The sequence below is a fragment of the Pleurodeles waltl genome, chromosome 2_1 (genome assembly GCF_031143425.1).
Source record: "Pleurodeles waltl isolate 20211129_DDA chromosome 2_1, aPleWal1.hap1.20221129, whole genome shotgun sequence".
Lineage (NCBI taxonomy): Eukaryota > Metazoa > Chordata > Amphibia > Caudata > Salamandridae > Pleurodeles > Pleurodeles waltl.
In genome coordinates, this window is record NC_090438.1 from 710,060,499 (window position 1) to 710,087,106 (window position 26,608).

Sequence of the window (26,608 nt, forward strand, 5' to 3'; positions counted from 1 at the left end):
GAACATGTGTTTTTTTAGCCAAATTTTGAGGTTTGCAAAGGATTCTGGGTAACAGAACCTAGTCCGACCCCCGCAAGTCACCCCATCTTGGATTCCCCTAGGTCTCTAGTTTTCAGAAATGCACAGGTTTGGTAGGTTTCCCTAGGTGCCCGCTGAGCTACAGGCCAAAATCTACAGGTAGGCACTTCGCAAAAAACACCTCTGTTTTCTTCCAAAAATTTGGATGTGTCCACGTTGCGCCTTGGGGCATTTCCTGTCGCGGGCGCTAGGCCTACCCACACAAGTGAGGTATCATTTTTATCGGGAGACTTGGGGGAACGCTGGGTGGAAGGAAATTTGTGGCTCCTCTCAGATTCCAGAACTTTCTGCCACAGAAATGTGAGGAACATGTGTTTTTTTAGCCAAATTTTGAGGTTTGCAAAGGATTCTGGGTAACAGAACCTGGTCCGAGCCCCGCAAGTCACCCCTCCTTGGATTCCCCTAGGTCTCTAGTTTTCAGAAATGCACAGGTTTGGTAGGTTTCCCTAGGTGCCGGCTGAGCTAGAGGCCAAAATCTACAGGTAGGCACTTCGCAAAAAACACCTCTGTTTTCTTCCAAAAATTTGGATGTGTCCACGTTGCGCTTTGGGGCGTTTCCTGTCGCGGGCGCTAGGCCTACCCACACAAGTGAGGTATCATTGTTATCGGGAGACTTGGGGGAACGCTGGGTGGAAGGAAATTTGTGGCTCCTCTCAGATTCCAGAACTTTCTGCCACAGAAATGTGAGGAACATGTGTTTTTTTAGCCAAATTTTGAGGTTTGCAAAGGATTGTGGGTAACAGAACCTGGTCCGAGCCCCGCAAGTCACCCCTCCTTGGATTCCCCTGGGTCTCTAGTTTTCAGAAATGCACAGGTTTGGTAGGTTTCCCTAGGTGCCGGCTGAGCTAGAGGCTAAAATCTACAGGTAGGCACTTCGCAAAAAACACCTCTGTTTTCTTCCAAAAATTTGGATGTGTCCACGTTGCGCTTTGGGGCGTTTCCTGACGCGGGCGCTAGGCCTACCCACACAAGTGAGGTATCATTTTTATCGGGAGACTTGGGAGAACGCTGGGTGGAAGGAAATTTGTGGCTCCTCTCAGATTCCAGAACTTTCTGCCACAGAAATGTGAGGAACATGTGTTTTTTTAGCCAAATTTTGAGGTTTGCAAAGGATTCTGGGTAACAGAACCTGGTCCGAGCCCCGCAAGTCACCCCTTCTTGGATTCCCCTAGGTCTCTAGTTTTCAGAAATGCACAAGTTCGGTAGGTTTCCCTAGGTGCCGGCTGAGCTAGAGGCCAAAATCTACAGGTAGGCACTTCGCAAAAAACACCTCTGTTTTCTTCCAAAAATTTGGATGTGTCCACGTTGCGCTTTGGGGCGTTTCCTGTCGCGGGCGCTAGGCCTACCCACACAAGTGAGGTATCATTTTTATCGGGGGACTTGGGGGAACGCTGGGTGGAAGGAAATTTGTGGCTCCTCTCAGATTCCAGAACTTTCTGCCCCAGAAATGTGAGGAACATGTGTTTTTTTAGCCAAATTTTGAGGTTTGCAAAGGATTCTGGGTAACAGAACCTGGTCCGAGCCACGCAAGTCACCCCATCTTTGATTCCCCTAGGTCTCTTGTTTTCAGAAATGCACAGGGTTGGTAGGTTTCCCTAGGTGCCGGCTGAGCTACAGGCCAAAATCCACAGGTAGGCACTGTTTTCTTTAAAAAATGTGGATGTGTCCACGTTGCGCTTTGGGGCGTTTCCTGTCGCGAGCGCTAGGCCTACCCACACAAGTGAGGTATCATTGTTATCGGGAGACTTGGGGAACGCTGGGTGGAAGGAACTTTGTGGCTCCTCTCAGATTCCAGAACTTTCTGCCACAGAAATGTGAGGAACATGTGTTTTTTTAGCCAAATTTTGAGGTTTGCAAAGGATTCTGGGTAACAGAACCTGGTCCGAGCCCCGCAAGTCACCCCTCCTTGGATTCCCCTAGGTCTCTAGTTTTCAGAATTGCACAGGTTTCGTAGGTTTCCCTAGGTGCCGGCTGAGCTAGAGGCCAAAATCTACAGGTAGGCACTTCGCAAAAAACACCTCTGTTTTCTTCCAAAAATTTGGATGTGTCCACGTTGCCCTTTGGGGCGTTTCCTGTCGCGGGCGCTAGGCCTACCCACACAAGTGAGGTATCATTGTTATCGGGAGACTTGGGGGAACGCTGACGCTGAGTGGAAGGAAATTTGTGGCTCCTCTCAGATTCCAGAACTTTCTGCCACAGAAATGTGAGGAACATGTGTTTTTTAGCCAAATTTTGAGGTTTGCAAAGGATTCTGGGTAACAGAACCTGGTCCGAGCCCCGCAAGTCACCCCATCTTTGATTCCCCTAGGTCTCTTGTTTTCAGAAATGCACAGGTTTGGTAGGTTTCCCTAGGTGCCGGCTGAGCTAGAGGCCAAAATCTACAGGTAGGCACTTCGCAAAAAACACCTCTGTTTTCTTCCAAAAATTTGGATGTGTCCACGTTGCGCTTTGGGGCGTTTCCTGTCGCGGGCACTAGGCCTACCCACACAAGTGAGGTATCATTTTTATCGGGAGACTTGGGGGAACGCTGGGTGGAAGGAAATTTGTGGCTCCTCTCAGATTCCAGAACTTTCTGCCACAGAAATGTGAGGAACATGGGTTTTTTTAGCCAAATTTTGAGGTTTGCAAAGGATTCTGGGTAACAGAACCTAGTCCGACCCCCGCAAGTCACCCCATCTTGGATTCCCCTAGGTCTCTAGTTTTCAGAAATGCACAGGTTTGGTAGGTTTCCCTAGGTGCCCGCTGAGCTACAGGCCAAAATCTACAGGTAGGCACTTCGCAAAAAACACCTCTGTTTTCTTCCAAAAATTTGGATGTGTCCACGTTGCGCTTTGGGGCATTTCCTGTCGCGGGCGCTAGGCCTACCCACACAAGTGAGGTATCATTTTTATCGGGAGACTTGGGGGAACGCTGGGTGGAAGGAAATTTGTGGCTCCTCTCAGATTCCAGAACTTTCTGCCACAGAAATGTGAGGACCATGTGTTTTTTTAGCCAAATTTTGAGGTTTGCAAAGGATTCTGGGTAACAGAACCTGGTCCGAGCCCCGCAAGTCACCCCTTCTTGGATTCCCCTAGGTCTCTAGTTTTCAGAAATGCACAAGTTCGGTAGGTTTCCCTAGGTGCCGGCTGAGCTAGAGGCCAAAATCTACAGGTAGGCACTTCGCAAAAAACACCTCTGTTTTCTTCCAAAAATTTGGATGTGTCCACGTTGCGCTTTGGGGCGTTTCCTGTCGCGGGCGCTAGGCCTACCCACACAAGTGAGGTATCATTTTTATCGGGGGACTTGGGGGAACGCTGGGTGGAAGGAAATTTGTGGCTCCTCTCAGATTCCAGAACTTTCTGCCCCAGAAATGTGAGGAACATGTGTTTTTTTAGCCAAATTTTGAGGTTTGCAAAGGATTCTGGGTAACAGAACCTGGTCCGAGCCACGCAAGTCACCCCATCTTGGATTCCCCTAGGTCTCTAGTTTTCAGAAATGCACAGGTTTGGTAGGTTTCCCTAGGTGCCCGCTGAGCTAGAGGCCAAAATCTAGAGGTAGGCACTTCGCAAAAAACACCTCTGTTTTCTTCCAAAAATTTGGATGTGTCCACGTTGCGCTTTGGGGCATTTCCTGTCGCGGGCGCTAGGCCTACCCACACAAGTGAGGTATCATTTTTATCGGGAGACTTGGGGGAACGCTGGGTGGAAGGAAATTTGTGGCTCCTCTCAGATTCCAGAACTTTCTGCCACAGAAATGTGAGGAACATGTGTTTTTTTAGCCAAATTTTGAGGTTTGCAAAGGATTCTGGGTAACAGAACCTGGTCCGAGCCCCGCAAGTCACCCCTCCTTGGATTCCCCTAGGTCTCTAGTTTTCAGAAATGCACAGGTTTGGTAGGTTTCCCTAGGTGCCGGCTGAGCTAGAGGCCAAAATCTACAGGTAGGCACTTCGCAAAAAACACCTCTGTTTTCTTCCAAAAATTTGGATGTGTCCACGTTGCGCTTTGGGGCGTTTCCTGTCGCGGGCGCTAGGCCTACCCACACAAGTGAGGTATCATTGTTATCGGGAGACTTGGGGGAACGCTGGGTGGAAGGAAATTTGTGGCTCCTCTCAGATTCCAGAACTTTCTGCCACAGAAATGTGAGGAACATGTGTTTTTTTAGCCAAATTTTGAGGTTTGCAAAGGATTGTGGGTAACAGAACCTGGTCCGAGCCCCGCAAGTCACCCCTCCTTGGATTCCCCTGGGTCTCTAGTTTTCAGAAATGCACAGGTTTGGTAGGTTTCCCTAGGTGCCGGCTGAGCTAGAGGCTAAAATCTACAGGTAGGCACTTCGCAAAAAACACCTCTGTTTTCTTCCAAAAATTTGGATGTGTCCACGTTGCGCTTTGGGGCGTTTCCTGACGCGGGCGCTAGGCCTACCCACACAAGTGAGGTATCATTTTTATCGGGAGACTTGGGAGAACGCTGGGTGGAAGGAAATTTGTGGCTCCTCTCAGATTCCAGAACTTTCTGCCACAGAAATGTGAGGAACATGTGTTTTTTTAGCCAAATTTTGAGGTTTGCAAAGGATTCTGGGTAACAGAACCTGGTCCGAGCCCCGCAAGTCACCCCTTCTTGGATTCCCCTAGGTCTCTAGTTTTCAGAAATGCACAAGTTCGGTAGGTTTCCCTAGGTGCCGGCTGAGCTAGAGGCCAAAATCTACAGGTAGGCACTTCGCAAAAAACACCTCTGTTTTCTTCCAAAAATTTGGATGTGTCCACGTTGCGCTTTGGGGCGTTTCCTGTCGCGGGCGCTAGGCCTACCCACACAAGTGAGGTATCATTTTTATCGGGGGACTTGGGGGAACGCTGGGTGGAAGGAAATTTGTGGCTCCTCTCAGATTCCAGAACTTTCTGCCCCAGAAATGTGAGGAACATGTGTTTTTTTAGCCAAATTTTGAGGTTTGCAAAGGATTCTGGGTAACAGAACCTGGTCCGAGCCACGCAAGTCACCCCATCTTGGATTCCCCTAGGTCTCTAGTTTTCAGAAATGCACAGGTTTGGTAGGTTTCCCTAGGTGCCCGCTGAGCTAGAGGCCAAAATCTAGAGGTAGGCACTTCGCAAAAAACACCTCTGTTTTCTTCCCAAAATTTGGATGTGTCCACGTTGCGCTTTGGGGCGTTTCCTGTCGCGGGCGCTAGGCCTACCCACACAAGTGAGGTATCATTTTTATCGGGAGACTTGGGGGAACGCTGGGTGGAAGGAAATTTGTGGCTCCTCTCAGATTCCAGAACTTTCTGCCACAGAAATGTGAGGAACATGTGTTTTTTTAGCCAAATTTTGAGGTTTGCAAAGGATTCTGGGTAACAGAACCTGGTCCGAGCCCCGCAAGTCACCCCTCCTTGGATTCCCCTAGGTCTCTAGTTTTCAGAAATGCACAGGTTTGGTAGGTTTCCCTAGGTGCCGGCTGAGCTAGAGGCCAAAATCTACAGGTAGGCACTTCGCAAAAAACACCTCTGTTTTCTTCCAAAAATTTGGATGTGTCCACGTTGCGCTTTGGGGCGTTTCCTGTCGCGGGCGCTAGGCCTACCCACACAAGTGAGGTATCATTGTTATCGGGAGACTTGGGGGAACGCTGGGTGGAAGGAAATTTGTGGCTCCTCTCAGATTCCAGAACTTTCTGCCACAGAAATGTGAGGAACATGTGTTTTTTTAGCCAAATTTTGAGGTTTGCAAAGGATTGTGGGTAACAGAACCTGGTCCGAGCCCCGCAAGTCACCCCTCCTTGGATTCCCCTGGGTCTCTAGTTTTCAGAAATGCACAGGTTTGGTAGGTTTCCCTAGGTGCCGGCTGAGCTAGAGGCTAAAATCTACAGGTAGGCACTTCGCAAAAAACACCTCTGTTTTCTTCCAAAAATTTGGATGTGTCCACGTTGCGCTTTGGGGCGTTTCCTGACGCGGGCGCTAGGCCTACCCACACAAGTGAGGTATGATTTTTATCGGGAGACTTGGGAGAACGCTGGGTGGAAGGAAATTTGTGGCTCCTCTCAGATTCCAGAACTTTCTGCCACAGAAATGTGAGGAACATGTGTTTTTTTAGCCAAATTTTGAGGTTTGCAAAGGATTCTGGGTAACAGAACCTGGTCCGAGCCCCGCAAGTCACCCCTCCTTGGATTCCCCTAAGTCTCTAGTTTTCAGAAATGCACAGGTTTGGTAGGTTTTCCTAGGTGCCGGCTGAGCTAGAGGCCAAAATCTACAGGTAGGCACTTCGCAAAAAACACCTCTGTTTTCTTTCAAAAAATTGGATGTGTCCACGTTGCGCTTTGGGGCGTTTCCTGTCGCGGGCGCTAGGCCTACCCACACAAGTGCGGTATAATTTTTATCGGGAGACTTGGGGGAACATAGATTAGCAAAACAAGTGTTATTGCCCCTTGTCTTTCTCTACATTTTTTCCTTCCAAATATAGGAGAGTGTGTAAAAAAGACATCTATTTGAGAAATGCCCTGTAATTCACATGCTAGTATGGTCACCCCGGAATTCAGAGATGTGCAAATAACCACTGCTCCTCAACACATTATCTTGTGCCCTTTTTGGAAATACAAATATTTTCTTGATAGCAATTTTTTACTCTTTATATTTCAGCAAATGAATTGCTGTATACCCGGTATAGAATGAAAACGCACTGCAGGGTGCAGCTCATTTATTGGATCTGGGTTCCTTGGGTTCTTGATGAACCTACAAGCCCTATATATCCCCGCAACCAGAGGAGTCCAGCAGATGTAACGGTATATTGCTTTCGATAATCTGACATTGCAGGGAAAAGTTACAGAGTAAAACGTAGAGAAACATTTATGTTTTTTTCACCTCAATTTCAATATTTTTCTTTTTCAGTTGTTATTTTCTGTAGGAAACCCTTGTAGGATCTACACAAATGACCTCTTGCTGAATTCAGAATTTTGTCTACTTTACAGAAATGTTTAGGTTCCTGGGATCCAGCATTGGTTTCATGCCCATTTCTGTCACTGACTGGAAGGAGGCTGAAAGCACAACAAATTGCAAAAATGGGGTATGTCCCAGTAAAATGCCAAAATTGTGTTGGAAAATTGGGTTGTCTGATTCAAGTCTGCCTGTTCCTGAAAGCTGGGAAGCTGCTGAGTTTAGCACCGCAAACCCTTTGTTGATGCCATTTTCAGGGGAAAAACCACAAGCCTTCTTCTGCAGCCACTTTTTCAATTTTTTTTTAAAAAAACGAAATTTTCCCTGTATTTTAGCCAATTTCTTGGCCTCCTTTAGGGGAACCCACAAAGTCTGGGTACCTCTAGAATCCCTAGGATGTTGGAAAAAAAGGACGCAAATTTGGCTTGGTTAGCTTATGTGGACAAAAAGTTATGAGGGCCTAAGCGCGAACTGCCCCAAATAGGCAAAAAAAGGCCTGGCACAGGAGGGGGAAAAGCCCTGGCAGCGAAGGGGTTAAAAAGACAGACAGACGTTTTCTCACAGAGCTCTATACACTACTTGGTGGAGCAGTGCCACCAGCGAAGACAGCGGGACAGAAGAGGTGGGATGCAAAGCACTTTCTGTTAAAACATCTGTGGAAAACATCTACTACCGGGCCCATCACACTGTTCACAATAGGGCTAGCACAGAGATGGCATATGAAATAGTCTCCTACGCGTACCTCACATCAGCTCGGAGCTGCACGTGGATCCTGAATCAATAGGCGGACTGTTGGAGGGGGTGTGGAGGAATAGGCACTTTCGTACAGCTGCTCTGGCATTGCTCGAAATGAGTCCGCTATTGGGGGCGTCTTCTGAATGACACAGACAAGGCCTTAAACACCAGGATACCAAGGTTCCCAGCCTACACTGTCCTGGGGCTCCCCAACCCTCTAACCTATACCCTGCACTCTCGGAGGGAGAAACAAATGGCGCTGGCTCTGGGGGCTACTCACCAAGTCATTCAGACATGGTATCTGACTACACAGCATGGCTCCATAAACTGTGTTACATCTTGAGGATGGAGAACCTCTCCCTCTCAGTTGCCCCCACTTGCACAACACAGAGAGTTTAGGCATATGTTTACAGTATGAGCGTCAGTAGTCGTATTAGGTCATCAAGCTACAGAATTATGCATCACCTCTGGAAATGTACAATTACAAACAAAAAAAATGTATTCAGATTTTAAAACTTATCTTCCTATTTCTTTTAGGGTGAAAGGGGAGAAGTAGGAGTTCCTGGAAGTCCAGGACTTAGGGTAAACTTTCATTTATATCCCCATTATTCATATGACAGTTTTCAAGCAATGACAATTTAAATAATTCACATAATTCAATTTTAATTTGCAGGGTGAAGCAGGCGTTAAGGGGGCAAAAGGAGAGGTATGTTATTTCTACAGCTTATGTTTTACTTCAACCTGAATATACAGAAAGTGAAGTATGAAGTGTTCTGTATTCCTATAGGACCCTAACTATAGTCATAGGCCTTCCAGTGACTGCTCCTGTTGCGACTCTTACAATTTAGCACACATTTGCTTAATCTCTTCCTCATAGATTCGGAACGCCCTGTTGGACCAATAAGGGCTTTGATTTAAAATTTCTTTCTAACTTTCCACACAAGAAAGCACTTTGCTGTGTTACTCTTCTTACACTTTTTATAGCTAGGCCGAATAGCTAACCACCTCTTTTTCTACGTGTGTGAATTTTAGCTTGTTCTCTGGCCTCTTCCTAGGCTGCACTGTTTTGTTCTAGGGCTAGCATGTAGCCATTAGACGTGACAACAGAGATATTTTCATCATTTTCTGATGAGCCAGAAATGAAATAATCCTTTACTTCAGTGAGCTCTTGCAACTGTCCTAGATTACTGATATTATATACTACCACTGATGTTTTCCTTAAATTCAATTGTTATCAGCATTGGATAATATTGGCATGATAGGAGTGGATCGGAAATTATTTAATATAAGAGAATTGCAGTGCTGGTGAACATAAATCCATTCTTAAATCTCCATAACTAGCACCAGAGACTTGGTGGCACTGTCAACAAATCCACAGATCATCAATGCTGACAATAGTGGCAGCAGGTTCACAACAATGTCAGACCTGAGTTACAAAATGAAAAACTGGATCACATAAGTTTCAAATTTGATAATCCCTCACCTAACTACTGATGAGTTGTGGCGTCTGTGTTAAGTAATTCAAACAGAGCACTTATTAGTAAGAGACACAGTGAAAATTGACCCTCATAGTCAGATTTCCAGCCATATTCATTCTTATACGTATAAAGGCAATCATTTGACACTTTGGTCTGAATTTAAGAAAAGTGGTGCTGTATCCAATTTCTTTGCCCCCCCCCCCCCCCACCCAACACCACCATGTGTGCACTGTAGTTATGATACAGCGCACTATGGCAGTATTAGGAACAATATGGCTCTTTGGACCATTAGTGTTAAAAATGTTGATACTAGTAGAGGAAAGTGCAAGGAGACCCATTGATTACTTTCAGCAGACGTTAAAAATGACACCAAAAATGGCGCAATGAAATCTTGTAAATTTAATTGCGCCATTTTCGCGGCCCTCCTAGCACACGAACGCCCATGCATGGCGCATGCATAATGTTGCACAAAGGGTCACAAAGGGTCGCAAAGTGGCGCAATGCATGCAATGTGGTAAAAAATGACACTAGTGTGGTGCTAAGCCTTCTTAAATTTGGCCCTGAGATTTTTATTTTACGAATTCTGAATATGAGAAGCGCATTTTAGTTAATTTAATATATTCTCAACTATGTATTATATTTCAGAAAGGCGATTCTGGCGACACAGGAGAGCCAGGAGCAGAGGGGAAAAAAGGAGAAACTGGCTTCACCGGCCCGCCAGGGCCACGCGGATTTGTAGGTGGAGAAGGGCCACAAGGAAGACCAGGACTGCCAGGATTCCCAGGAAAGCCTGTATGTATTATTCAGCTTAACTAACAGACTACTGCGAAACTTAAGCAAAAGGTGGCTAGTCAGTTTTATTAGCTGTGCAGTACTAGGAGCCAAGACACGTGGGATATCATTTTTTAATCTTTAAGCACACAAAAACACATGATGCCAAAAAGAAGTTATCCTGAGTCATATATTTTATATATTTTAATTTGTGTGTGGGTGTATATTGGACATACTGCTGTTATTTGTATTGGGGCTGTTTATGGGTTTAATATTACTTATGTTTTAATTTAATTGTTTGTTGCAACGGTGCAATCTTATTGTTTCGGCCTCTGTCTTAGATCTTTCTGGTCCTCAAGGTTTTATTAAAACATTTAAAGGGCATTGAAGAGGACTGAAGTTCACTTCCTCACAAACAACACCACTGCAATGTTTTAAGTGAACATGAAGGGTAGAGTGGGCTCCATACAGTTGATTAGAGACACAACAGAACTGTGAGACTGGACTTTAGACTGTGGAATTGGTCTGCAGCTCTTCTGGCAAGGGAGGAGAATATACCTAAATTTCAAGGCAGGCTGGTATTTTCGACTCACGAGTGAAAGTTGCCACAGGAGATTGTTCCATCTGTGGGATACATCAAGCATTGATCTTTTTGCCCCAAAGGGAAATATCTAATCATGCTTGCCACCCATTCCACTACTGAAGAGGATGATTTATAAGACTATGGTGGTCATTCCAACCCTGGCGGTCCATGACCGCCGGGTTGGAGGACCGCGGGAGCACCGCCGACAGGCCGGCGGTGCTCCAATGGGCATTCCGACCGCGGCGGTAAAGCCGCGGTCGGACCGGCAACACTGGCGGTCACTCGCCAGTGTACCGCCGCCCATTGGAATCCTCCAAGGCGGCGCAGCTAGCTGCGCCGCCGAGGGGATTCCGACCCCCCCTACCGCCATCCAGTTCCCGGCGGTCCGCCCGCCGGGAACCGGATGGCGGTAGGGGGGGTCGCGGGGCCCCTGGGGGCCCCTGCAGTGCCCATGCCACTGGCATGGGCACTGCAGGGGCCCCCGTAAGAGGGCCCCTAAATGTATTTCACTGTCTGCTGCGCAGACAGTGAAATACGCGACGGGTGCAACTGCACCCGTCGCACAGCTTTCACTCCGCCGGCTCGATTCCGAGCCGGCTTCATCGTGGAAGCCTCTTTCCCGCTGGGCTGGCGGGCGGCCTGAAGGTGGACGCCCGCCAGCCCAGCGGGAATGTCAGAATTACCGCCGCGGTCTTTCGACCGCGGAACGGTAACCTGACGGCGGGACTTTGGCGGGCGGCCTCCGCCGCCCGCCAAGGTCAGAATGAGGGCCTATATGTCACAAGGTAGATGAGACTCTCATTGTCCTGTATTGGGTTAGATAGCTGTGGCATCCAGACCTTTGACATCTCAGTTGCACTCCTCCTCATCCTCCCTTTACGCTCCCATTCCAAGCCACCTGGAGCGGTCTTCTCTTAGGGAATACCACATCAGCCAACTTTGACTTCACAGACTCCAAATTACTGAATGTAGAAACATCTGACACATACTAACAAGGTGAAGATTTGCATCGGGTAAATCCTGCACCAGAAAAGCTGTGATGGAGAGAGGGGCAGGGACTGTAGGTACAGCACTGTCCCTTTTTGCTTTTCCCTCTTTCGCAATGAGTCCCACCCTTTTTCTATAATATTAAGGGCACACTTGCAGATATATTAAAAATATGTGCTGTTTCTAACCATTAATTCTCTAGAGATTCTTAAGCACTGTCAGCTAAAGTGATGTGGAGAGCATCTCACAATTTTGCTTTGTGGAATAACCATCCTTTCAACATAGAACCAAAGCTGCAGAGTAATGAACGTTTTAAAATAAACACACAAAAGCGACTCAGTCAGGTTTGAGGTGCCAACCACAACCTAATTTCCCATGTACCAGGACAGAGAGAGTTGTCATCACACAGTTTCTGTAGCAAACAGTGTTCCCCCCTCACCAGCCAATGTCACATCAAGACCATGGCTGCAGCCAATAATTAATTTGTGCTGGTGGTTGCAGGTGGGACCCACCGGCACTAATTTTTGGTGACCGGCACTTATTTTTTATCATCAGATTTTGACTCAGAGCAAGAGAGGAAAAACCACCAACGGAGAAAGAAGAAGGAAGAGAAAGATGGAAAAAAGCCTAATAAAGGGAGAAGGCAACTACCTGCAAGAGTGAGATAAAGTGGCAGAGAGTGCCTGGTGGTAAACTTATTGAGACATGGAGAGGAATAACGTCTAACCATAGTATTTGTCACGCCAACAGTTTGTAGCACTGACACGGGCATCTGAGCAAAACCCTGGGCCTGTCAGTTATTCTTTTACAAATTAAGAACTGCCTGTAACAGCTCTGGTGCGCTCTGCGCTGTCTGTGCTGCCGGAGCATGGTGGTCTCAGACATTGAATCTACAGGGAGCCAACAACGGAGGGTGGTCAGCAGCTTGTGGGAGGCCCTTCTATTTCTTGGAGAGGCAAACACAATGGCTACCCTGGTACAGTTAGGTTAGCCGCCTTTTGGAGTCTAAATGACCTCGTAAATAAGTTTAATGAGGTTTCCAGCCTGCTGCAGGAAGTACTAAGGGGCCATAGTAGGATGGGGAGGATCTAACAATAGAATTCTATATATGAATGTGGTCGTTTCCACCTAAAGTAAGCACAACCTTAGCAAGCAGCTGATGTCCTGATGAATAGCATGATAGGGTTAGGGTTCCGAGGAGTGTATACTTTATTCCCATACCACACTGCTTTGCTCTTTTTGTCTCTTCATCGTCATTATACACTTTAAATCCAAGAGGACAAGAGTAGTGTTCTCCCATCTTTTTCTGACAATATCTAAATAAGCAGCTTTTCTGTGCACTCATAGACTGGCTACATTTTTAACTGTAATAGTTATACAGGAATGCTTTTTAACACATGTCATGTTAGGGCGAAAAGGGATAACATTGCCTTAAAAAGATGGCTCAGATTTAGGGATGAGCCAGACTTTATTTTAAAAAATCAGAATTTGTAAGACTCTTCCTCAGGTTACTCAAATTTTCATCAACAACCTGGTGGGTAAACACATGCTTGATTTAGCTAGTATAAAACCTATTAGATTTGTTCTTGGTGTACCAACAAATACACAATGTTCTGCTTGGGAATAGGTAACTGATGGAACGTCCGAAGCCCTTCATCTGTATTTGTTTTGTTCCATTTAGGGAAAATCGTTAACAGAAGACCACATTATAAAGCTGTGCACCAACATTCTGCAGAGTAAGTACACTCATATGCAAGTTATTGAACACCTCTCTTGTTCTGGATCACTTATCTCTGCTCCTTTCAACATGTCTCCTTACTTGTTCCTCTTTGTCATTCTCTTTCATCCTTTCAAGTCGTCTCGTTGTTACTTTGTAACAGATTCATCTCAACAGCCTTTCTACGGGCCTCATTTTATGTGCCTACATCTGACCTCATTTCTTTGCCTGGACAGTTAACTAACTTAGATGTTTCCAGTATTGACCCATGAAGGCCAAAGGTACACCAGATGAGATAACTTTGCTTAAAATGAATGGAAATGGTAATAACCGGCTTAGGTTCCCATCTAGAGTTTAGCAGGCAAGGTATTACCCCATAAAATTGGGGAACTACCCTTTACTCCAAACTGTTTGTCCCCCCGTTCTACTTACACTTAGGCGCACCATCATGTTTCTGCTGGTGGTGACCCCACTTCCTCTGCTAGAGGAAACCTTACACCAACATCTGAGAGGCGTATCGACTAAGTACCTCAGTCTGACTGCCCTACGTAGGACAGAGGTATTTTTTTTCTGTTCAGAACCGCAGAAAAGCCTGATGGTTGTGAACAAATAATAAGGCGAATACTGCTAGCAGGATCATTTTTTTTTTTTTTTATAAAACAAAACTAGTTTGTTGGGAGTTTGTTTTGAAAAACACAAGAATTTGCTGAGTGGCACATAAATCATGGTAGTCGCTCGTCAAACTTTCAGTGCCGTCAGAGTAGCCACCATGGTGGTAGCTCCTCTAAATACATAGACAACTCCACCTGGCGGACAGTGGGCCATCCATCAGTTTCTAAATGAAGGCCTTAGTCATTAGTTATCCTTAAAATCTCTCTAGGCTCTTGCACTTCAGGATTGTTGTTGGACACCCCTGTTCTAAATATTGCTTCTTAAGGACTCCTCACTAAAGTACTATTAGAAGTAGGCATAAGAGGTTGCCACCAAACAATGCATATTTGTCCTATTTGTTCATTTTATTTAACAACTGGAATCAAGCTAAGTACAACATTATTTCATATGACCACTTTTTATTCGCAAATCCTGCAAGAAAATGCATTATCATCAATCAGGTGATGGATTAAAGAAAATTACACATTGCCCTAGCATGATGGAGCTAAACCTAATCTGCCAAGACCATGTCAATGAGAAGAGCCCCCCAACCCTCATTACATTGGAATGAGATCTCTAGATCAGACTGCATGGGGACACGAAAACTGGGTCAGCATCAATGCGATGTGTAGCATAGTTAGTGTCAATGGCATCTGGTAGGAATCCCTCTGAATATCTTGTCTGAGTGAGATGTATTTTTAGAGATCTTGTAGGACCCCTGACGCAGGTGTGTTCCCAACAATAGATAAGAAGGCATGCTTGGGGCAGCAGTTATATAAACAATTACCTGAATAGATACATTATGTTACTGTCCCACAAAAGTGGGAAAGTACATGATGTAAATACCTACGTATCTCATTTATCTTTGACACGGATAGTGACGCCTTTACAGAATGGCACTGATAACATGAAACTAAAACTTCTTCCTAACTATAAACATGGCAGCCATCTTGGAAGAAATAATTAAATAAATGTGTTAAAACAGAGCAAGCTAAGTAGGTTAAAAGTCACTAGGTGACGGGGGCACAGGCCTGCAAGCCAAAGGCTAAGCTAAATTCCTGATCCCCATTAAGACTAAATAGGATCCACTACAGTAGGCTCACGGGGCCATGTCTGACATACCCTGCTTATTCTCTCTTATGACACTGAATTGTGTTGTAGCATTTGTATAGCGCTTTCCTACCTCATGTTCAGGTCACAAAGAATACTATGGTCCCCCCCCAAACAGCAGAGTGCCAGTACAGTTGAGTGCCTTTCTTTTATATTGAACTTTAATCATGCAGTTGTACATTTATTTGTTACACAAATGGTGAATACTTAGGATTGCTGTTCACCACTCCCCACCTGGTTCTTTTTTCACATTGATCTATGGTTCAGGCCCGTTAAGTAATTATCTATGGAATTAACATAATACAAAGCACAGCAGATTAAGATTTTGTTCCTTCTTCAAGATAGACATGGATTGAAAGATAAGAAAATAACATCTTCATACAAATGTAAGACTGATAGGCTAGGCTGAAGGCATGGAGTCACAATACATTTATCATGTTTCTGTTTGCAGACCAGCTGCCTTCCTTTCTTCAGAACCTAAAGGCCGACTGTCAAACATGTGAAGGAAAACAAGGCTTGCCTGGAACTCCAGGGCTTCAAGGAAGGACAGGTGACAGAGGACTGCCAGGATACCCAGGAAGACCGGGGAGGCAGGGGTATCCTGGCCTACAGGGTATTCAGGGAGCACAAGGGCTCACAGGTAACGCCATATTTGCAGTATGTTTTTAATTTAGGGTTTTGGGCAGCACAGCATGTCTCATTTCTGCCTCCTCAGGACACTTTGAATGAGTTGAAACAAAGATGTCAATGAGTGGTGCACAGTCTGAGAACCCTGTTGATCCAGAAGTCGATTGCATTCGCAGAACACAACACAGAAAATGTCCACATTCAGTGCAAATTTACTGAGACAGTCTTTGTAGATTACCTAAACATTTTAGACTTTTTTGAGGAAATTGTACGAAAACAATGGAAATTCGTTTTGAATACATTTTCTTGAGTTCAGTATTTGATTGCATCACTGGCCTCTGTTTACAAATCATGCCTGTTTTTTTAATGCAGAGAAAAAGTAGATAAAAATACTGATCTCCTTTTTGTACCTTCATTTTAACCTTAAGTAATTCCTCTCTTTAAAGACCATCTACTCTCAGCGTTGTTATCTTCAAAATATCTCATGGGTGTTCTCTTTCTAAAATGCCTTTGCCTATTTCAATTTAGTTTGTTCATAATAATTTGGTCCATAGGCAATCATTCTAATCATTAATGCCTGGATAAAAGGCAAATTATTGTGCAAAGGTTTAGGATAGCTGCTGTAGTGTTGCTGTCAGTATCCTTAGTGTAAAGAGTATAATATTCTTCCCCTTGACTAAAATCACTTTCATACTGAGATAACTCACATATTATTCACTGACAAGTGGGAGTATATTTAATTCTTTGGTTAACCCCATTCAGTGCCATGATGTTCTTTCAAGAGACATCCAAGTTTGTTTCTATATCATGAAGATGTCAATATATTGTAAAACAAATCTCTAGCTTTCCTTTTCATTCATTTATTGGCAACACTTACGTAACTTCAAAATGATGCATGAATAAATTAGCATCTTCTGAGTCATTGTCAGAACCCATCGAGATCCAAGTTATTTGCATATAAAAATTCTCCCTCTGTTTAAATACATTTTACTGCAAAATATTATGCATCAAGACCTTAAGCAGAAGTTTGATTCATGCTTTTTAACGATTGTCAAAGGTTATTCCATTCAAACGTCTAATCTTCCATCGTGCTCTATCAATATGTACAATGAAACCACATCTAGTTGTGAAGCTTTGCAAGAAAGGTCGTGGCTCAAATGAGAATCCTGCACCTCCCTTCCTATCGATCAGAATGAGAACAAGCAGAGAGCCACAGGGAGAAAAAAGGGTGATGGGAGTGAAGTACAGAGTGACACACAATTGGTGCTTTTCTCGTACGGCCCTTCAGGAAGCAAGGCCAGACTTCACAACGGGAACATATTCAAAGGCATAAATATCGCATCAATGAAGACAAAGCAGTGCAAATAATACAGGTTCACAAAGGAAAGTGATAGTACCAAACTCTGGTGCATGGTGTTGTGATGAGCTCAACAGTGACCTGGATATAGGTGCCAAACCTTGGGCCTGTAATTGGTAGAGTAACAGTCCTGCCTAACCCTACTTCACAAGGGAACCAAATAAAGTCAAAACAAGAAGGGAGCAGGTGGCAAACTCTTGAAAAGAGAGTCACACAACTATCCAAGAAGGTGTCAGGCAGCTACTGCATGCTAACCCAGTGCCTATGAACACCTCTTCATAACAAGACACAGACTATGTGAAATTGGCCTGGAAGTAAATGAGGTTAATGGTCTATATTTCCTTCTAAGTTTCCACCAGGCTATTCAACAGTTTTTCTAGTCAAACTTAATCCCTCTTAATTTCACCTGTGCAGAGGTTCTTGGGACTTGTAGTTTTAGTTATTTTAGCTTATTGCTTGACTCAGAATTGCCCACGTGTCGTTCATACTGACTTTTCGAGCATTTCGAGACACTCTTTTTCTTAATTCTGACGCTATTGTACCCAACAATGCTTTTTCTATAACCAATTTTCGTAATTTATAAAGAAAATCTATTGTGTGTCTCACGTAAATAGACATAACATTATACATAAGTAGAAACGGCATGTAGCAATGGTTGCAGGAAAGTATCCATGTGCATACTGATTTGAATCAACACTTGAGATGATGGGTCGACAAGGCTGATCCGAAATTGATGTGTGTATTCTTGGCAGCATATAAATAATGGATCTTAGTCGACTGGCTGGTAAAAAGTAACTATGGTCGAATATAGAGTAGCGCCTTCGTTAAGCGAAAGTTTTTATCACTGGTATATTACATATCCTCTTTTACTTCTACTCTGATGAAGAATTTCTTTCTTCAGAAAATGAGGCGTTATGTAATGCTTTTGAGCATTCTTCCACAGTCCCTCGAAGCTTATGTCCAATGTTCACCTAAAATCGAGGTGGGGACTAGGAAAGGCATGTAGGAAATAATATTGACTTTTACAAACGGACATAAAAAGGCAGCCTTTCTCAAAGGAAGAGCTATTGTATTTAGCTATGTCTACAAAATTTTCTAGGCCCGGGAATGCAAAAGAAAAGGATGTCTTTTAATCCTGCCTTTGATGTCCTTTAATGACCATCATTATTCCCTTCAGCAGCACAACGTACAGATTTATGTAATTACTGAAAGTGCAGTGCACTGATATTGCATATTATCACAGCAGTAGCAGTGACAATCTCTGATTTCACCAACCAGTGCAGTCAAGTAGTGTGACAAGAGCTGGCTATGTGGACCAACAGTTATCTAATTACATATTTTTATTTTATTTTATATACAGGTGAAAAGGGACTGAAAGGTGACAGAGGTGTCAAAGGAGAAAGACAAATCGGACCACCCGGACCTCCAGGCCCAACGGGTAATGCGTCAAAAGTATTTTTTCATTAGATGCCAAGATGAATATTCCTTTTGTAGTTATTTTATAATAGAGTTCAATATCACATACATTATTAGTGCTGAGTATAGTAGCAAACCCGACTGTAAGCACTTTTAGAGTTCTAGTGGGACCTGGGTGCAGAAGAGAAACCCAATATTAAAACACAAACACACACCCCCCTTGGAACTGAGTGGTAAAGATAACATTGTCATTTAACTAAACTAGAATTTGTTTAGTGTGCAACCCAAAACAGCATGGATCCATATTTTTAAATGTATTCAAATGATCATGTGGTGGGTGTCACTCGATGCGCATCCATTCACGCAGTCACATCATATGCCAATATCCAGCAATATCAGGCCAACGTAATATCTTTAGTATCCAGCCATTGTCATTTCTATTTAAAAAGACGTGAACGACTGTCCTACTGTTTACACTGTACACTACTCGTCCATGAGACTGTCTTTATCGGGTGGTAGAATGAGATCTAATGTAAAAATACGTTGGTATTAATAAAATGCTGATAATAAAAAGAGGCTAGGCCCAACGGCTCCGCTCCTAATTGAATTTGAGAAGGCCTTTGATACTGTGGAGAGTCCCTTCTGGAAGATGTGCTGAGATGCATGGACTTTGGGTCTTTCTTCCACACTCATTGCCTTCTTGTACGCTACCCCTACCGCTCAGATTCAGGTTAGGGTGTCCTCTCCCTGCCGTTTCCTATCCACAGAAGCACCCGACAGGGTTGTCCCCTGTCTCCATTGTTATTCACCTTGGCAATTGAACCTTAGGCGCTCCTCATTAGATCTGGCACCTGAATATGGGGATGGTCCTGAGGGGGGCTTCAAGGAGTACATAGCTCCCTATGTGGATGATATCCTGCTGTTTATTGGAGATCCACAGTGGTTGGGCCCAAGATGCCTGGAGATTCTTCTGCTCTAAGGAGAGGCCTCAGGATTGTAGGTCAACTTGACCAAATCTCTGTTGGTACAGGTTGGGGGGATGCAGGTGGACATTCTTGGTCTCCCACATTCCTGACATGCTGTGTCCCTTTCAGATACCTGGGCATTCATGTCTTCCGCCTGCCAAATTTGGTATAGAATCTTAACTTTTAGCCCTTTATGACCGGACTGACTAGAAGCCTACAGAAGTGGGGTCGTCTGCATTTGAACCCCTTGGGGCAAGTAGCATTGTTTACAGTGATGTGTCTCCCATGTTTCTTGTATTTTTTTGCAAACATTCCGCACCCATTCTTGGAAAACGGTTTCAGATGTTGACATCGAAGATCACTACCTTTTTCTGGGCAGGGGATCGCAGCCGAGTGGGCTTTATCAATGGCAGGCAATCTCCTTATGATGGAGTACTGGGAATTCAGGCTAGGAACGGTTCGACTTGTGGGCCATATTGCAGAAGGGGGCGTAAATCGCTACAGGTATCATTCTTTCCCGGGACGCACAGCGATGCACTGATACACTTTTAAAGAAAAATATCGAAATAAAATAAATTTTTGCATTATTGAGTTTAGTCAAATATCATTTGTTTTAGTTACGAATGGTGCAAACACGAACTTTAATCAATGGATTAAGTGTACCAATTTAGATCCATGCTATACAGGTTTATACTAAACTAATTATTGTTTATTTTGATGACAATAAATATATTTGTGCCACGAAAATGAAAATGTGGCAAATGTATTTTACAGGCGGAAACAACTAGTCATGGGCCCCTTCTGTGTGACGTTGCCTCTCATGAGTCATGGCCCCCAAAGGTAATAAAGAGGATATTGCTCTCTACCCTTGCAGTGAAAATATACGTGAGACAGTAACACTTGCTGTTTGGTTTGGAGCAAGTATAACAGTAAACACATTCACACTTTTATTATTACAGTACTAATGTGTTGTCGCAGTAGAGTGCAAGTGACGAGGTTTTTTTTGTTTTGTTTTTTTCCCCCCGCGGGTTGAAGTAAATATATATGGTGCAACACTGCCATCTACTGTGAAAAAAAAACTAAATTCATTTTCGATGGAAATGATTTTTTTGATCTAGAATTGTTAAAAAGACAAAAAGGATTGAAAAATTAATTACTCCTGGAATTCATGTCTAAGTAATGAATTGATCTTATACAAATCCCATGGAACAGTGAATCGTAAATCCCAGACCAGAGTTGCAGCCCTCTACTACCTATTAGGGCATCTTACTGAACTTTTAACCAGGACTCAGCCATCCAGCTGAAGGAACGGCTTTGCACATCTGAAGGGAATACATCACCCACTGCCTAGGGTGATGGTGGTCCTGATGAGTGGTGGAAGAAATTATACTGTTACCAAATGCTTCAAACGAGAGGGACAGGTTATCTTTTTTTCTAAACATCTGTGACCTTTCAAGGAGCACCAAAAATGCCCCATGGACATCCAACATAAGCCACCACAATTCTTCATCTGAGATAGGAAAATAGATGGAAGAAAAACCTCGTTAGAACTATAAGCCTAGAACCAGACATTGCATTTAGACCTCAGGACACGCCACTAGAAGCACGTACACAGGAGAGCGCACAGGTCCCCCAGCATCTGCTTGACAAAATAGAGAATAGAAATGTAGTTTTCATTGCCATTAACATGGGATCAATGAGTTCTATTGTAAAAGGAGTGCCTATTGGGATACCATTGGCTTTGTAAGGCTAAGGAATTCCTACAACATCCAGCCACCAGGTTTACTAGTCCTGAAATCAGGAAAAAAAAATATGCCAGAGCCGGGTACTGGTGGATGCAGTGAAAAGATCTAGGAAAGGCATGCCAAAATTGAAGCACAGAGGCAAAAACTGCTACGGGTAACAAGCAAACGTGTGCGAGGAATAAAAGATGCAACTAAACATGTCCTCACCCCTCCCAACTTTGATAAGTTTTCCAACAACTTCTAATTCAATTTCGCCAGTTTACCAGTTTGCCATGGAACGATGTCCCCACCCAAACCATTAGGTTTCATGCCCTGCCATGACTGCAGAAAGCAGATGTCGGTTATGGTCCCACATGAGGTGAGTCTTTAGTGTTTGGGCTCAGGCCACCACTATAAGTAAAAAACAATTGTATCCTCATTCACCCAAAGGTGATCAGAGACCTGTAAGTACAGCTGTATGTCCCTCAACACAAGGAGAAACTGGGGTGTTCCTGCTCCCAATTCAAATTGTGTGAGTTGCCACTACTGATGCCGGTAATGGCTTCTACTGTGGCCATGCAAAAAGAACAGAAGATATACCGAATGCTGATCAATGTCAAACATTCACCACCAGTCACATATCTGGTCCTAAATCCATTGTTTGTTTTGCTCGCCACTCCATTCCAGTTTGGACCCAGCCCTATGCAAATCAGTCTTGACCCTGCTACCCATGGGAACAGTCCAGCCTAAACTGCCAGGCCAAGCCCTCCCTACACCAGACACCAGCATCCTAAGACTGGTTGCGGGGTGTCACACCTCATTAGCCAGGCTAACTTGAATCCAGTGGCATAGCAAGCACGTGACCCACGTCTGGGCATAACCTTCCCACTTAGTGCGAAAAATGCACAAAAAAAAAAAAAACGGTGGCCCTAGACTGATCCCTACTACATCAATGCTGGTACCTATGCCACTGGTGCCAGAAGATGATCTAGTGCCAACACCATTGACGGACTCCGAACCCACTGCAGCTGCAGCTTACCCATATGAAATCTCAAATGTTCAATCCGTCATCAAGCAAACTGAGTATAACCCAGAGCTTCTGCCAAAGATGGCTCACCCTCACTATACTGATGATGGATTATACATTAATTTAGAGAATGCGCACATGCTTGACACCTCGCCAGAGAGAGCTTGATTCACTACATTGGTCACCAAAGAAAGAGAGTGCCTTATTTGCTGTGGCGGTCCAGAGGTCTGTTGTTGCACCAGAATTGCAGTTACCCTCAATCGAGACCAAAAGAAATGAGTTCACAGAAATTTTAATGGCATGTGCAAGCCACTTCTGTGCCCTTCCAGCTTTTCAATAATGCCCTCACTGATTCTTTGATGGCCACTTGGTTGAAGCCTTGCTCTTACCCGCAGGAATAGGCAGGTGGCCAGATGTCACAGGCTCATGCCTGGTGACCCACCCCAGAGATCCTTTGTTCCAAGAGGATTGAGGGTTTTGGCAAGCACATTTCCTTCTACCGGTCTAGCATTGCGATCTGTAAGTGCAATTTTGTTTACTGGGACGTTACACACATGCCCTGTGGGACACGGCCAGTGCGATCTTGGTGGTAGTCCTGGAAGACATTGGGGTCTCTTTGGCCCAGGCAATTCATGATGGACAGGATACAGCCATGTTATCAGTGCAGGTCTGAATATTATGGATTGCCTAGAAAAGGCAGTCAGGACTTGTGTTGTACTTCATTGTCACATGTGAATGTGTTCCCCAGGACTCACTGGAATGCATCAGCCTCCTTTATAATTTGCCTTTTGATTGGTTCCACCACTTCAACGAGAACACAGACTATGCATTGGAGTACTTTAAGGACTCCAGAGCTACTGTATGCTCTTTAGGACTTTTGACACCTACTTAACAGTTTCAAAATAAATTCAGAAAATTTAGAGGCTATTCCAATGAGCTAGCATATAGACAGATAATGCCCTAGTCCATTAATTTATATGCAGCAAAATATCTGGAGAAGGATTGGCCACTTTCATAACTCATAAATGAAAATAATTATGAATGGGGCCAACCAGCAGTAGTTAAGGGGGTCTTCAGGTTCTGTGTTCATCAAGAAGAGTGTTATGATTTATAACAAAGCTTAAAAAAAGTATTAGTGTAATTACCAAAAAAGGTAGGTTGAGATTGCCAGACAGGATTTTTATAAACAAAAATTCTTTCATGTCTGTACACAGGCTCCCAAGGACCCCCGGGACACAATGGTGAAGGTCTACCAGGTCCTCCTGGAAACCCTGGTATGGATGGAACCCCAGGCACACATGGAAAGCGTGGACTTCCTGGAATCAATGGTGTTTGTGACTTGTCATCCTGTTACACTGCCTACAACATGAGAGAAGACCCTTTCAGGAAAGGCCCCAACTTAAATTAATTCTTCTGAGCTGCCTGTAGATTCAGTGAATGCATGGTATCTGATGCGCCACACTGCCTCCAGCCACCCTATGGGGATCCACCAAACCTATAACGAAAGGTTGAAGCATTAGTCTCAGGAAGGAAGCTGCTCTCTGTGAAATTAACTTTATACAATTGTTATTGTTATTCATGAAATTTGTAAAGACATACTGTGTGTTCTGTTGTTTTCAATGATCATTATTAAAGTAAATTTAGTGAAACATTAAGGTAACTTTATCCTTCACTTAGAGTATTGTTTGTAAAGAGCAGGGTCTCTATGAAAGAATGAATTAAATAAATTTGTTAACATCACTTGTAACGTACCTGCATGTCCTGGCACTGAAAAATGAGCTGGTAACTGGATGAAGAGGAGGTTTATGGGAACAAAAATTGAGGAAAGAAAGAAAGTTCCAATGTTTTGCTGCCAGAAACGAGAGGCATCTGCCTCTGCAAACCAAGACACATATTCAGCAGTTTTATGAAGACCCCTATTCAGGACATCGAATCATATGACTCTTCACTTTGAAGATAGTGCCCATCTTCAAATAATCATTTTATATTTCAGGACTATCTATAAAGGAAGTGGTTATTTATCCGGCCACTATTTAACCTGCAACCAGATAAATAGTGCTGAAGAGGTCTTTATTTAGCTGGACATAAGCGAAAAAAGATTCCAAGAAATGGCAGGGAAGTGGCCAACTTGGAATGGGCTTGCAGGGAAGTGTGCGAATATTATGAAAGTAAGTACATGTACAAATGTACAAAGTAAGTGCAAAAGTAAGTGTGTGAATTAAGTTGAGTTGTTTACAGGTAAAATAAAACAGCAAAATCAGTGTTGAAATCAAACTTCTGTTCTAGGAGCTTCAGGTCATGGCACATAGATATTTTGTGCTATAGGTATTTTGCTGTTTGTACATGAGTCTTTAAAGTTATGTCTCCAAAGTTGTCTCGAAAAATAATGAGTATGTTTTTGATACTCATGAGAATATATGGTACTTTCAAAATTCATGATCCTCCTTTTAATGATTTTTGAGTGCTTGGATAATTTTGCGGACTCTTATTGGAAGCCTTGTGCTTATTTGGGCTACTTTGTAAGTAACAGGAATTGCGCTTGCTTAGTAGCAGTAACAGCTAACAGGGAGTGCAGAGAGACAGATGGTATCTGGGCCATAAAGACGGGGGCACTTACATAAGTCACTTGGTGCGAGGGTGCACTTGCAGGTGGTAAACTGGGTGATGAAACAATAATCAGGTATCTGCGGAGCACGGTAAGTGAAAGCAGGGACAAGGTAAGCAAAATATCTGGGTAATTCTTAAGGGAAGTGTCAAATCACTCCGCTGAATAAACAAACCTTTTAACACTATTCACTCTGCAGGGTGCGTTTCTGGCACAGATGTCCAGAAGTCCGATGTCATGAGTGACCCCTGCAGTCACACTGGCATTTAAATCACCCGTCAATGTATCTTGGGAGTTGTAGTTTATTTTTTGCCATGTTAAGGAGTGTTTTAAGTGGTCTGGGTCTTGCCTCTTCTAGGCTCGGATTTCTGTCCTTGCATGCTTTGTCTCAGCAAAAGATAACTAGAAGCCAAATAAATAAATACATAAATACAAATATGTGTGACAATCTTGAAGCCTATACTCAACTCAGTCATTGTTGGGGAGACACGAGAAAAGGAGGACCAGTACGAAGAGCATGACAACCTGTCAGAGGATACGGACCAAAACCAGAAGGGCTAGAATGGCCAGAGCCATGAGAACCAGGACAAAATGGACCAGGACCAAGGAGACCTAGCTGGCAAGGACCAGGGTGACCAAGGAAAAGGAGAACTAGGAATAAATTGACATGGAGGAACAGGACCAGGAGAAACATAACTAGGTGTAGTGGGGCCAGGTTGTGAAGAATTAGGGCAATACGTAGGAGGACCAGGAAGACATGGACCAGCAGGATGAGGAGGGCTAGAAGGATACAAGAGCACTGAACCGGTCAGGAGGGACAAGACAGGGCAGGACTAGGAATAGCAGACACAGATGGACAGACCCGTACCTGGAAAACAAGAGAAGGGAGGAGCATGACCGCAGAGATCAGAAAAGAGAGGAGGAAGTGACAAGCAGCAAAAGGATCAGGATTGGAATGACCACAACTAGGTATGGTCATGGCTAGCAGTATCAGGAGGCAATAAATCAGCATGCCCAGGAAGAATAGAAAGACCTAGGAGATTTCATGCCCCATGGGACCAGGATCAGAAGGCCAATGAGGATCAGACTCATGAGGACCCTAACCAAGGATGACAGGAACTACATGGACAGCTCCATGAGAACTAGGAGGACCAGAGGGATAAAGACAAGGAAGACCATACTTTGGATGTCCACTATTAAGAGGGCCAGGACAAAGAGGGCCAGGATCAGAGGGACAAGCACAAGGTGAAAGAGCCAAACCAAGAAGCTGACTAGGATACAATAGGTTATAATATACTCAGGTTGGAACTGTTAACCTTCAGAATCTGGGTCTATTAGAAATATAATTCCAGAATTCCAAGCAGAATTATTCGAGAATGATAGAAGGGAGCAGTGGCACCAGGGGAACTAGGAGCACTAGGTAAACTAAGACCAATGGGACTATCACAAGAACATCATATGCAGGAGGGCCAAATAGGTACCAGAACTAAGCATATCAGGGCTACACGGACCAGGGAGATCAGGAGCAGAAGGTTTAGGAAGGGATAATCTTAGGGACTACTTAAACCACAGGAGGACTGGGGACCAGAATTAGGGTGAAGTTATTCAAAAGGTACATGGCAAGGAGCATGTGAATTAGGAAGACCAGAATCCAGAGAGCTACGAGAACTATAAAAAGCTACTGTGATTAGTGGTGGGCCGGGACAATTAATTTTGCAGAACCATGAGGACAAGTATTTGGAGTGCTAAGAGACCTAGGACCAGGTGGTCTGGGGACAGATTGAGGGAGACTGTTAACATCAGAACTAAAAAGAAAATGGCCAAGAAAACCAGGACAACCCAAGCCAGGAGGACAAGGATTAGGAAGGTCACGCCTAGAAAGAACA

General features: G+C 44.1%; 1 protein-coding gene across 1 annotated transcript in view; it reads left to right on the forward strand.

Moving 5' to 3' along the window:
- LOC138267863 (collagen alpha-1(XXI) chain-like) overlaps nucleotides 1-24,407 on the forward strand; it is a 603,972-nt gene extending 579,565 nt beyond the window's left edge. The window contains exons 24-30 of the mRNA XM_069217091.1: nucleotides 8,242-8,286; nucleotides 8,378-8,410; nucleotides 9,828-9,974; nucleotides 13,205-13,259; nucleotides 15,453-15,641; nucleotides 18,346-18,423; nucleotides 23,332-24,407. Of these exons, the coding sequence (XP_069073192.1) occupies nucleotides 8,242-8,286; nucleotides 8,378-8,410; nucleotides 9,828-9,974; nucleotides 13,205-13,259; nucleotides 15,453-15,641; nucleotides 18,346-18,423; nucleotides 23,332-23,525 (741 nt within the window). The 3' untranslated portion in view covers nucleotides 23,526-24,407. The remainder of the gene's footprint in view (nucleotides 1-8,241; nucleotides 8,287-8,377; nucleotides 8,411-9,827; nucleotides 9,975-13,204; nucleotides 13,260-15,452; nucleotides 15,642-18,345; nucleotides 18,424-23,331) is intronic.
- The last annotated feature ends 2,201 nt before the right edge of the window (nucleotides 24,408-26,608 follow it).